At 45.9% G+C, this 13442-nt stretch overlaps 1 protein-coding gene across 2 annotated transcripts in view; it reads left to right on the forward strand.

Annotated features, from left to right (window-relative positions):
- The window catches only part of ADCY1 (adenylate cyclase 1), a 1189286-nt gene that overhangs the window by 495491 nt on the left and 680353 nt on the right, over positions 1-13442 (forward strand). For both annotated transcript variants that reach the window (XM_075315022.1, XM_075315023.1), the window contains exon 4: positions 8151-8262. In XM_075315022.1, coding sequence (XP_075171137.1) covers positions 8151-8262 — 112 coding nt within the window. The remainder of the gene's footprint in view (positions 1-8150; positions 8263-13442) is intronic.

The following is a 13442-nucleotide window of genomic DNA, read 5'->3' on the forward strand; positions in this document are numbered from 1 at the left end:
ATACAGCACAGGAGGGGCTGGGGGCTACAGTATATACAGCACTGGAGGGGCTGGGGTTATAGCATATACATCACAAGAGAGTCTTGGGGCATAGACAGTACTTGAGGGGGCATACATATTAGGCCTGTTTCAGATGTCAGTGATTCTGGTATGTATGTGCTAGTTTTTATATGTACCAGAATCACTGACCTATGCAGACCCATTATAATCAATGGGTCTGCACACACATCAGTGATTTTTCACTGACCGTGTCTCTATGCGACGTACATGCATATCCGTGATTGCCGCACAGAAACATGTTCGTTTTTTTTCTGGCATCACTGATGTCCCACGGACCACACTATGGTGTGATCCATGAAACACGTACCAGAAAAACACGGACATGAAAAAATAAAAAGCTTTTTCAACTCACCTTCTCCAGCGATGCTGAGTTCGGCAGCTGCTCTCTGCTTCTACCTGCCTGGTTCATTATGGCATGCATATTCGTTTATGCAGCCAGAGCCGACCCGTACGTAGCTGCAGAGGTGAGAGAGCGGTGGCTGGATGCTGAATCGCGGGACTCTTCAGCACCACGGAGAGCAGGAGTGGGGGCAGGTGAGTATATGTCCCTGTGAAATCACAGAGTACGGATCACGTATCACGGATTGCACTTGGACAACCACTGTGTGCCGTGAATCATGGAGTATGAAGGGACATATGCGTGTTTAACATGTCAGTGAAGAACGTCTGTGTTTTTCACTGAGGGGCATACACATTACTAAGGGGTAAACACATTACTGGGGGAAATACACTTTACTGTGGGGCATACAAATTACTGGTAGCAGAGATATTACTAAGGGGCATATAGCTCTGGTGTTGGGGCTTATACAGCTCTGGGGGCACATACAGCTCCGATGGGGGGGGCTGGGGGCATACAGATCTGGTGGGAGGGGGCTGCGGGCATACAGATCTGGTGGGGGGGACGCTGGGGGGCATACAGATCTGATGAGGGGGGTGGCTGGAGGTATATAGCTCTGGTGAGGAGGGGGCTGGGGCATACAGCTCTGGGTAGGTGGGGTGTCACATACATCGTACCTTGGTGTTGCATCTCCTCTCCCTCCAGTCTCTTCATCTATGGACAAAGCTTAGCATGTTGCTCGGTAGCTCCGCCCACAGATGCACTTCCGTACACAAGCAGCCCAGCAGTGAGCAGTGCACTGGGCTGCAGGTGCTGGGTTTAAAGTGCCGGCAGTCAGGAAAGTGTTGCTGCCACCGACCCATAACAGCGGCAGGACACAGAGCCAGAGCAGTGAAATAGCGCTCGGCTCTGCTCATGTGGATAGGAGGGCGAGAAAGTCAGACGGGGAGAGAGCGGGTGGGCGGAGCCATGGGACACATGGCTCATGATCGTGACACCGGGACACCCGCTCAAATCCAGTACAGTCGCGTTGTAACCGGGACGATTGGGAGGTGTGCATAATAACCGTGCCCTGTGCAGAAGCCCATCTAGGCCGGGATGGGTTAAAAATTGCTGGACAACAAGGTTCAACACGTGAGCCATACAAGGCACGTGTGTCACCTTGCCCCTGCAAAGGGCCGCACCCAGGTTTGCAGCATTGTCACATACGGCCTTCCCTGGCTGCAGGTTGAGTGGGACAACCATTTACGAAACTCTGTCTCCAGAGCTGACCACAACTCCTCAGCTGTGTGACTCACATTTCCCAGACATTTCAATGTAAAGACCGCCTGATGCCGTTGCGCTCTGCTGCCAGCATAGTAAGGAGGTGGATTCCTTGGGCGCAGTTACAATGCGGGTGGCCTGACCAGACAGGATTTGGGCGGAGGTGGAGGACCGAAACGAGGTTGAGGAGGCAGAAGCAGTGGAGGAACTTCTACACACAGAGGATGGACGCACAACTCGTGGGGACGGCAAGACTTGTACAGCAGACCCTTCTCCATCTCTCACCATAATTACCCAGTGCCCAGTCAGCGACATGTAATGCCCCTGTCCATGCTTACTGGTCCAAGTATCTGTGGTGAAATGCACCGTCACACACAGAGTTTCTCAAGGAAGCGGTAATGTTGTGTGCGACATGCTGGTGTAGCGCACGCACACCTTTCTTGGAGAAGTAGTGGCGACTGGGAATCTGGTTCTGGGGCACTGTGACAGACATTAGGTCTCGAAAATCCACTGTGTCCACCAGGTGGAAAGGCAGCATTTCTGTAGCCAACAGCTTGCAGAGGGTGAAAGTCAACTTCTTAGCTTTGTCATGGCTAGGAGGAAATGGTCTTTTACTTGTCCACATCTGAGGGACCGAGGGCTGGCTGCTGTGCTGAGACGGCATTGGGTTGGGTGTCCCTGGAAAACTGCTGGTCTGTGAGGAAAGTGCAGGCGGAGACATAATGATGCCTTCATCCAAAGGTGGTGCTCTCGATGTCTGAGAGAGCTCAACACCAGCAGCTGTTTCCACTTCCAAAACAACTGCCAATTACACTGCCTGTTGCGGTTAAAGAGGTGGAAGGTCTGCGTCGCAAAGCATGTGTGACTGCTGTCCCCAAAGTCATAGAGGATGAAGAGCGCGCGGATGCACTTAAAAGGGGCAGATGGTGGTTGGCTCGCTCCGCTAGGCCGCATTGTAGCACAGTGAGCTTGACAGTTCATGGACGAAGTAGTCAAACTAGTGAGGTTTTGGCCTCTACTTAGAGATTGACGACAAATCTTACAGATGTCATAAGTTGGGAGATCCTTTGCGATGTCAAAAAAGGACCAGGCTAGGCAAGGCTTAGAGCCCATGCGACCTGCAGAGCCACTCCGAATTGTGCTCAGAGGCAGAGTTGTGGCTGAGGATGCAGTTGTTGACATGCTTCCAGTACTCCGTCTTTGTCTAGGAAGGTGCAAGCTAACATCGTCGTCAGTCACATTCTCCTCCACCGCCTCTGCTGACCTCATCGAGTGCCTGCCTGTGGGTTGACAGTAAGTGGGATCTACAACCTCATCATCACCCTGTGTGTTTGCACTTCCCTCGTCCTCAGAGCCAACCTCTTCCTGCCCTGACCAAATAGTTAAGTTGTCATTCCAATCAGGTATCTGAGTCTCATCGTCATCAGCATGTTCCTCATTGTCTCCACCAAGAGAAGTTACAGTTTGGGAATGAGGGTCTACATTATGCTCAGAACCTTTTTCATCTGGGCCTGAATCTGACTCACAAAGCTTCTGGGCATCACTGCAGATCATTTCTTTGTCTGGACTCACTGTAGATTTGGAGCAGACCTCAGATTCCCAAGCTATAGTGTGACTGAACAGCTCTGCAGACTCAACCATCTCTGTTACCCCATACTCTGCAGAGAGGGTGGAGACTTGAGAGCTGGTAGAAGGCAAATGCGATGGGGGTGTCAACTCAGAGGACTGGAGTCTTTGGGATGTTGAAGTAGAGGTGGAGGAGAGGCCACTTGATGGAGCACTTGAGATCCATTCAAGCATCTGCTGTTTTTGGGCCTCATCTACCTTTGGTGGCAATGGTCGTTCCCGTAACAAAGCGACCATATCAGGTGTCCACGGAAAGTAGTAGCCATCTTATTTTTTCTGGAAGATGGCCTTTCTTCAGCAGAAGTTACTGTTGATTTACCACCTACCCCCGGACACAAACTTTTTTTCATTTTCCAACACGCCTGTTCCCCTTTCCACCAGCATCTGTCCTATTGCCACTCATTTTGTTTGTGAACAAATTGGATACTGTTTGTTGCACTTAAAATGGCGTAGCAAAAATGGAGAGGTGGTGTACAATGCAGAGGTGGTATAGCTTTCTTGTCAGCAGAGGCACCCTCACTTACTATCCCTGACAATGAAGCTATGCCCCTAAAACTGGCTGCACTTTTTGCAATTCAAATGGCATAGCAAAAATGGAGAGGTGGTGTACAATGCAGAGGTGGTCTAGCTTTCTTGTCAGCAGAGGATCCCTCACTTACTATCCCTGACAATGAAACTATGCCCCTAAAACTGGCTGCACTTTTTGCAATTCAAATGGCATAGCAAAAATGGAGAGGTGGTGCACAATGCAGAGGTAGTCTAGCTTTCTTGTCAGCAGAGGAACCCTCACTTACTATCCCAGACAATTAAACTATGCCCCTAAAACTGGCTGCACTTTTTGCAATTCAAATGGCGTAGCAAAAATGGAGAGGTGGTGTACAAGGAAGAGGTGGTATAGCTTTCTTGTCAGCAGAGGAACCCTCACTTACTATCCCTGACAATGAAACTATGCCCCTAAATCTGGCTGCACTTTGTGCAATTAAAATTGCGTAGAAAAATGGAGATGTAGGGTACAATGCAGAGGTGGTATAACTTTCTTGCCAGCAGAGGAACCCTCACTTACTATCCCTGACAATGAAGCTATGCCCCTAAAACTGGCTGCACGTTTTGCACTTTAAATGGCGCAGCAAAAATGGAGAGGTGGTGTACAATGCAGAGGTGGTCTAGCTTTCTTGTCAGCTGATGAACCATTACTTACTATCACTAACAATGAAACTGTGCCCCAAGGAATTGCCTGAGCTGATTTAGACAGAAGGCTGTGATAAATCCTTGCACAGCGCTGCCACAGACCTGCCTAGCAAAAATGGCTATGATGTGCTGTAATATAGCCCTTAAAAGGGCTGAAATTACAAGTAGTCCCTAATCCCTAAACCGATGTGTAGATTGCACTGTATAAGTCTATAGCGCACACATCAGCAGCAGCAGCAGCTGGAGCGGTGTGTCACACACCCGCAGCAGAGATAATGGCGGCGATGGGGAAAATGGCCAGGTCTTATAGGGCAAGGACATGTGACATGCACAGCCTATGACACATGCCCTTGCTTGTCTGGCAAAAATACACTTTGCTGTGTGTGTGTCTGTGATTGGCTGACAACCTGGCACGCCCAACTGTACGGTACGCACAGTTAGGAAAAAAAAATGTCGATCATCATTCTTTCAGCACTATGCAGCACTGATCTCAACCCCATCCCCCCCGCACACTATACGCTTAATTTAGCTACTATCATTATTAACAGTTACTGACAGTAGTACAGTGAAAAGCCAGCTAGTAACTATCTACGCTTTTGGTGATCGGACAGTTATCGAACGATAACTCAAACGGCCGAACTTGAAGCAAATCTTTCGAGTTCGTCGAACGACTCGAACACCGTCCAAAATCAATCGAATTTGAAATTGGCGAACGGTTCGAATCGAACATCGCTCATCTCTACCGATGACACTCTGTGACACACTAAGCTCAGTAGCCACTTCTGTCTGAAAACATTCTGCTTGAAGCCTTGCAATGGCAAGGTACTGTTAATTCATTTTTAGGTGTCGTCTCGGTCTCATGATGTCAAAATATGAACAGCATGATGAGGAGGTCTGTTTAAATACCAATTTTAATTGAATCCCAAAATTTATTGGGCGATTCATGGATCAAACACCTGTTGTGAATTTTACCATTAAGCTCCTTGTTAGGAAACAGCAAGTTGTATAAAAAGTACTGAAACATTAAACAGTTGGACATGTGCTTTCAAAAGTTTAGAGGTGGTCACATTATGTTCACCTGAAAAGGATAGAGAGCATTTTAGGATCATCCTGAAATTTCACCCAAAAGCCAAATATCCCTAACTTCTTGTGAGTAGAGTATATGTGTATAAGTATATAAATATATCATTCTTTACGCACTGTGAGTAAACACATCATCTATATCAATTTCTATTCATGTGATTCTATTATTTGTAGATGCAAAATAATAAATGCATATAATTTCATATTTTAGAGATTAACAAAATGATTTGCAAGCAGAACCCTGATCCAGTAGCCACGTCCATAGCCATCAGACTACAACTCTACAAGAATGTATCCTACCAGCCGAAATCCATGTCTGTCTAGTATGACATAATGCGTGTGTTTTGCCACAACCATGAGCATGTGCTGGTTCAAGAATCTAAAAAGGCTGCAGTGGACTCTTCTGGAGGAGTTTGGCATCTTCTAGTCACTAGCCAATGATTACTGCCGTGCACACTGGATGAGGGTCGTGAATGCAAATGTGTCTGTATATATATATACAGTGCCTACAAGTAGTATTCAACCCCCTGCAGATTTAGCAGGTTTGAAAAGATGCAAATAAGTTACAGCCTGCAAACTTCAAACAAGAGCAGGATTTATTAACAGATGCATAAATCTTACAAACCAACAAGTTATGTTCCTCAGTTAAATTTTAATAAATTTTCAACATAAAAGTGTGGGTCAATTATTATTCAACCCCTAGGTTTAATATTTTGTGGAATAACCCTTGTTTGCAATTACAGCTAATAATCGTCTTTTATAAGACCTGATCAGGCCGGCACAGGTCTCTGGAGTTATCTTGGCCCACTCCTCCATGCAGATCTTCTCCAAGTTATCTAGGTTCTTTGGGTGTCTCATGTGGACTTTAATCTTGAGCTCCTTCCACAAGTTTTCAATTGGGTTAAGGTCAGGAGACTGACTAGGCCACTGCAACACCTTGTTTTTCCCTCTTGAACCAGGCCTTGGTTTTCTTGGCTATGTGCTTTGGGTTGTTGTCTTGTTGGAAGATGAAATGACGACCCATCTTAAGATCCTTGATGGAGGAGCGGAGGTTCTTGGCCAAAATATCCAGGTAGGCCGTGCTATCCATCTTCCCATGGATGCGGATCAGATGGCCAGGCCCCTTGGCTGAGAAACAGCCCCACAGCATGATGCTGCCACCACCATGCTTGACTGTAGGGATGGTATTCTTGGGGTCGTATGCAGTGCCATCCAGTCTCCAAACGTCACGTGTGTGGTTGGCACCAAAGATCTCGATCTTGGTCTCATCAGACCAGAGAACCTTGAACCAGTCTGTCTCAGAGTCCTCCAAGTGATCATGAGCAAACTGTAGAAGAGCCTTGACATGACGCTTTGAGAGTAAAGGTACCTTATGGGCTCGTCTGGAATGGAGACCATTGCGGTGGAGTACGTTACTTATGGTATTGACTGAAACCAATGTCCCCACTGCCATGAGATCTTCCCGGAGCTCCTTCCTTGTTGTCCTTGGGTTAGCCTTGACTCTTCAGACAAGCCTGGCCTCGGCACGGGTGGAAACTTTCAAAGGCTGTCCAGGCCGTGGAAGGCTAACAGTAGTTCCATAAGCCTTCCACTCCCGGATGATGCTCCGAACAGTGGAGACAGGTAGGCCCAACTCCTTGGAAAGGGTTTTGTACCCCTTGCCAGCCTTGTGACCCTCCATGATCTTGTCTCTGATGGCCTTGGAATGCTCCTTTGTCTTTCCATGTTGACCAAGTATGAGTGCTGTTCACAAGTTTGGGGAGGGTCTTAATTAGTCAGAAAAGGCTGGAAAAAGAGATAATTAATCCAAACATGTGAAGCTCATTGTTCTTTGTGCCTGAAATACTTCTTAATACTTTAGGGGAACCAAACAGAATTCTGGTGGATTGAGGGGTTGAATAATAAATGACCCTCTGAATAAACTTTTCACAATTTAAAAAAAAAAATAAAAAAAGAAATAACATTCTTTTTTGCTGCAGTGCATTTCACACTTCCAGGCTGATCTACAGTCCAAATGTCACAATGCCAAGTTAATTCCGAATGTGTAAACCTGCTAAATCTGCAGGGGGTTGAATACTACTTGTAGGCACTGTATGTATTTAAAACTATAAAAGCATGTGTACTTTTTAAATTTATTTATTAGCTTACAAACCGTCATTTCTCTTCTATTAGACAGTCAGGAGATGTCCGCACCTTTGTCTCATGCTGGCTATCTGCTAGCCTAACCTAAATATTGACGTGGAAAGATATGATATTATATGTAGTGCTCAAATTAATTGACACACAAGAATTGGTTGCCACATATTTTGACATGTTTAATCAGTTTTCAATTTGACTTTTCCAAAATGTTGTTCACTAATTGTTTCTTAATAATGGTCTCACGGTTTTGCAGTCAGTGTCACAGTGACCCAGCCTCTCCTCTGTGGGGTTGGATCCTAATCTTGAAAAACTTCGTGAAATTCTGACTGCCCATTATTAATTCAATACTTTCCTTATTTGGTTCACATAGAGGTTTTGAAGTGTTGAGAATGTACAGTATGTGCATGGTGTAATTAGCAAATAATTGATAACATTTGTATTTTTTTCTCTTCAGCATTTTATTTGCCGATATTGTTGGCTTCACCAGTCTAGCATCCCAGTGCACAGCTCAAGAATTGGTCAAGCTGTTAAATGAACTGTTTGGAAAGTTTGATGAATTGGCAACAGTAAGGTCCAGATTTTTGTTTTATTCATTTTAATTAAATTGTGCAGCAGAAATGTCAAAATACAAAACATTGTATTAAAATGAATAGAGGATGAATAAGCTGAAATACAGTTGAAACTAGAAATGTTAAAAAAGGAATGTAAATATAATATGTTAACATAGACAAACTAAGCAAAAAATACAGCCAATAATAGTAGACATATAACTTGCACTGTTTACGTAGGAGCAAGCATGACCAGTCATAAATACACAGTGCTCTGGTAGTTTTAAACTGGTGGTGCTCAAATCACATAGTATAGACAAAGACAGATTCTATGGCACTCACCAGTTTCATTTATCTTCTTTCTTGCCAGCTAAACAAGCGTATAGCGGTAGAGTGCACCTTTTCCAGCTCTGTCATAAGTGGAGTTATGACTTATACAGATCCAAGACTGGGGGCATTTGATTTCTGTCTCCACCTCAATGTGAACAGTTAATTTAAGCAGGTTATCTGATGAAGAGGAGACATAAAGTCTATACACAGTGTAATGAATAGGTAACTCAATGTTGGGTAACCATTTGGGCCAGCATATGAATGCTTACACTGGGTCATATGTGTTAAACAAAGGGGTGTAAATGCTTTCACCTTGTGTAGTCACTCTGTCTGTACTAAATAGTTTGGACAAGGTAAAACTACACGTTAAGGTTTTTTGTATTTAACTTCTAATTTTACAGAATCCATTTATATATTCCTAATCAAGACAGCATATTTGCATCTGTGGGTAGATTTGCAAAAGTGTTATTAGCTGTTATCCCACAGGAGCACAATATCTCCCTGAGTTATGGATATATAATATTATTGTGTCGTGTTTATAGAATGCATGAAGGATGTTCAGCAAGAAGACGGACATTTTGTTTCTCCACAAAGTTTCATAGTTTCATAGTTTTTAAAGTTGAAAGTAGACTTAAGTCCATTGAGTTCAACCTACACCCTAACATATTGATCCAGAGGAAGGCAAAAACTCCATGGAGCAGGCACTAATAGGGGAAAAAATATTTCCGACTCCACATACGGCATCCAGACTAGTTCTCTGGATCAACACCTCATCACAGAATCTACCACCCATAACAGGTAATATTCTATGTTTCAAGAAAAGCATCCAAGCCTCTAAAATTGGATGAGACTAGAATTTAATCAGTTGTCCCCCTCTTCCATCAGTGAAGAGAGGAGTGGGGCTTTGGTAGCACCCTTTATAACATCTCATCTACTGAATGTTATGATCAGACCTAAGGAGAATCAACATATATTGCAGATATTTCCTGCAGAGTTCTCCTCCACAGAGAAGCTCATGGATCCAATTTGTAAGACTTATCTCTATCTTATCCCTTTTAGTTTATAATGTTTTGACTGTATGTATTTATTTTATTTCATATTTTATAACTCTCTTAAGCACTGTATGACTTTTTTGTTTATTAAAGCTAACATTTAATGAGTTTGCTCCTTGGTTCTCTAAACATACCCAGAAACCCTGAAAAGGGCAAGAATAGCTTGGTTGTGTTACTTTGCGTATTCTAGAATGGAATAAAAGTGCATATCAGGAGCTCAGAAAAGCTGTGTGGCATGTCTAATGTGTGACCCGGTGCAGGCATCTTGCTGCTATATCAAAACAGTGAGTAGTGGTACTGAAAAGTGTAGCGTGGATGTGAGAACTGGCTGTGGGGTGTGCTTATTTAGTTTTCAGAGTCCTGCTTTATATAGTAGCATCTGAGTCACATGACACAAGTAAGTTGTGTTTGTTACAAATTGGTGGCAGTAGTAGGGGTGTTTCTGACAAGCTCCATGCTTGAAAATAAATAAACGCAGTAAGTGCCACTGTTTGTATTTTGAAGAATTTATATAAAACTACCTAAATTGGTAAGATAATAAAAAAAGTGCAAACCTTTTCATTCTACATTACTTAAACTGTTCTCTATTAATACTTAACAGCTACTACTAGTTATACTATTTTTGTATGATGAGCACATAGACTGGTGGGTGTTTACTCACTGTGCCACGACTTGGGCTTACCCTGATGGAGCGTGGCTAATTGCCTAGCAGGTGTGCACCAGAGCCTCTGATTTTGAGGATGGTCTGGGCTGCTGGTAGAAACAAGGTGCCACTCCAGGACAGTTCCCGGCACTGCACCAGCTGACCAGAGGGACAGGGACACAGGTATGGGTGGGCAGACAGGAGAGAGTTGGAGCAGTAAGCAGGAATCGGAACTAGAGAAACTAGACAGGATGACTGTATAATATAGCGAGACAGAGCACACTAACAACTTAATTGCTTAGGCACCTTCCTACTTGGGAAGGTGCTTTAAATACACAGAGACTCCTATCCATAGGCTAAGGACACTTTATGGTGCATGTGCTATCCCTTTAAGAAGCTGGGGTGCATGCCCTAAGAATTCTTCCAGGAGACATGAATGACATGTGCAGGCCCTGAAACAGAGAAGGCTACCTGGATGGGGCAGGTAAGAGGAACGGGAGGACACCTATGGCCGGCTACGGCGATATGTAAGTCAGAGTCCCTGCCGGGAGGAGGCAGCGAGACACTACAGGGACTCCAGCTTTACATACATTCCACAGTGATTGACAACAATTGAGTTATTTTTTCCTTCAGTGTGTAGAGTTCTGCAGGTGGTCTGATGCAATGCAATGAAGAGTCAGTGGTAACTGAACAAACAATGATTTTATTAACTTTATAAAAATTAAAGGAGTTTTACACTACTAATGTGACCCTTTTTATTTGCCCTAACTATTTATAACTAAGGGTACTTTCACACTTGCGTTGTTTTCCTTCCGTTACAATCAGCCCTTTTGGAAAACAGTGGAATCCGTTAACGGATTCCGCTGTTTCCCATAGACTTGTATGGATGACGGATTGTACCAAAAGGACCTGCGTTGCTTCCGCTGGGCGACGCTCCGTTGCTTCCGCCCAGCGGGAGGAACGCAGCATGTAACGTTGTTTTGATCAGCGGAATCCTCTGGATTTCACTGCGCATGCGCTTTTTTTTTTTTTTTTTTTAAATCACAAACTTTATTTTGGCTCGTGATGGCCGAACGTTCAGCTGAGCGCCCGCCCGCCGGCATGCCCGGGCGCCGGCAAGTGACAGCGCTCAGCTGAGCGCCCGTCGGCATGCCCGGGGGCCGGCAAGTGACAGCGCTCAGCTGAGCGCTCGCTCGCCGGCATGCCCGGGCGCCGGAAAGTGACAGCGCTCAGCTGAGCGCCCGCCGGCATGCCCGGGCGCCGGCAAGTGACAGCGCTCAGCTGAGCGCCCGCCCGCCGGCATGCCTGGGCGCCGGCAAGTGACAGCGCTCAGCTGAGCACCCACCCGCCGGCATACCTGGGCGCCGGCAAGTGACAGCGCTCAGCTAAGCGCCCGCCGGCATGCCCGGGCGCCGGCAAGTGACAGCGCTCAGCTGAGCACCCGCCGGCATGCCCGGGCGCCGGCAAGTGACAGCGCTCAGCTGATCACCCGGCGGTCGGCTGCAGGGAGCGATCAGCTGATCACCCGGCGGCCGGCTACAGGGAGCAATCAGCTGATCACCCGGCGGCCAGCTACTGGGAGCGATCAGCTGATCGTTCACAATAATCTGCCGCCGGTAAAACTGTAAAAAAAAAAAAAAAAAATCAAAACGGATTCCGTTGTTTTGCAGCATCCGTTGCATCCGTTGTGCCATTATATGCAACACATCCGTTGCATCCGTCACACAACGCAATGCAATGGATACCGTTCAACGCAAGTGTGAAACTAGCCTAACACTTTCCTAATATACTTTTGCTACCTCCCTTATAGGGAATAGGACAAACTGAGCAGGACATGTCACTGGTGGGGCTGCCTCTATATGTGTGACAGTAGTATGGGCATACATGCCCAGATCATACTTTACTCTCTTCTCATACGTAAGGAGACCTTCTGTGGTGAGGTCACTGAGTTCATTGAGGCACCCTGAGGTCAGGTTACTTGTGGTCACAGGTGGAGGGCCGTGGAAAACAGCTGTTACTGCAACTAACCTAAGTGATGTCACCACTCATTGCACGGCTCAGTCTTTGCCTGAAGCTCACAGAGAGCTGTCATTGTTCTATGGCCACGCACTGTACCTTCAGATGTAGCAGAGCTGGAAACGTCATGGGACCTTGTGTGGATTACTTTGGACTTGGCTGTTGTGGGGGTTAATAAATTGGTGAAAGAGGGTGGATTTCTTTGTATTTTATTTCAAATAAAGGATTTTTTTCAGTGTTTTTTTCTTTTCACTTACAGATTAATAATGGGGGGTCTCAAAGACACCTCCTATTACTAATCTAGGGTTTAGTGGCAGCTGTGGAATTACATTAACCCCTAATTACTTTGATTGCCACCGCACCAGGGCAATTGGCAAGAGTCGGGTAAAGTTCTGGAATTGTCGCATCTAACGGATGCGGCAATCCTGGGCAGCTGTAAGCTGCTATTTTTAAGTTAAATAGTTGCAAATGTGTGTATCAGATAGCCAAGATTATTGTTTATAAAAAGATATTAATCTCATACTCAAACCTGTAGTGGATAGTGAGTTATGCAGCCTGAAAGTCAAAAGTTCAAAACGTTGTTACTGTTACGCTCACCAACCGGTAATGGTACTGCGGCGAGCTAGAAAGTGTACCAAATGGACAGCAGGGAGACCCCAGGTCTACCCAAACATGGGTAAGAACACTGGGACTGTGGCAGCTGACCCCTAGGACAGAGGCGGACACCGGAGCAGGCAGAACACAGTCTCAAATACAAACAGGGACCACCAGGGTGGCTCAAGGCAGGTAGCACAGGCAGGATGGACAGGCAGAGTCTCAAGCACAGCAGGCCAGGACAGACAGGCAGAGTTCAGGTACAGGTGGGACAGGAACGGATAGGCAGAGTCCAGGTACAGGCAGGGAAGGCAGAGTCCACGTAAGGGCAGGACGGGCAAGAAGCGTTTCTAGCACCAATAGGGCAGGTAGAGTCCAGATCAGCTACAGGCAGGACAGGAATGAAATCAGGTGCCAACAGGCAGGATAAGCTGGTAGTCAAGTACAGGCAGGACAGGCTGGACTCAGGTGCCAACAGGCAGAATCAGCTGGGAACCAGGTACAGGATAGGAAAAGGACGACCCAGGAGCCCACAGGCTGAACAGACTGGTAACCAGGTATGG

Source organism: Anomaloglossus baeobatrachus, chromosome 6 (genome assembly GCF_048569485.1).
Source record: "Anomaloglossus baeobatrachus isolate aAnoBae1 chromosome 6, aAnoBae1.hap1, whole genome shotgun sequence".
Classification (NCBI taxonomy): domain Eukaryota; kingdom Metazoa; phylum Chordata; class Amphibia; order Anura; family Aromobatidae; genus Anomaloglossus; species Anomaloglossus baeobatrachus.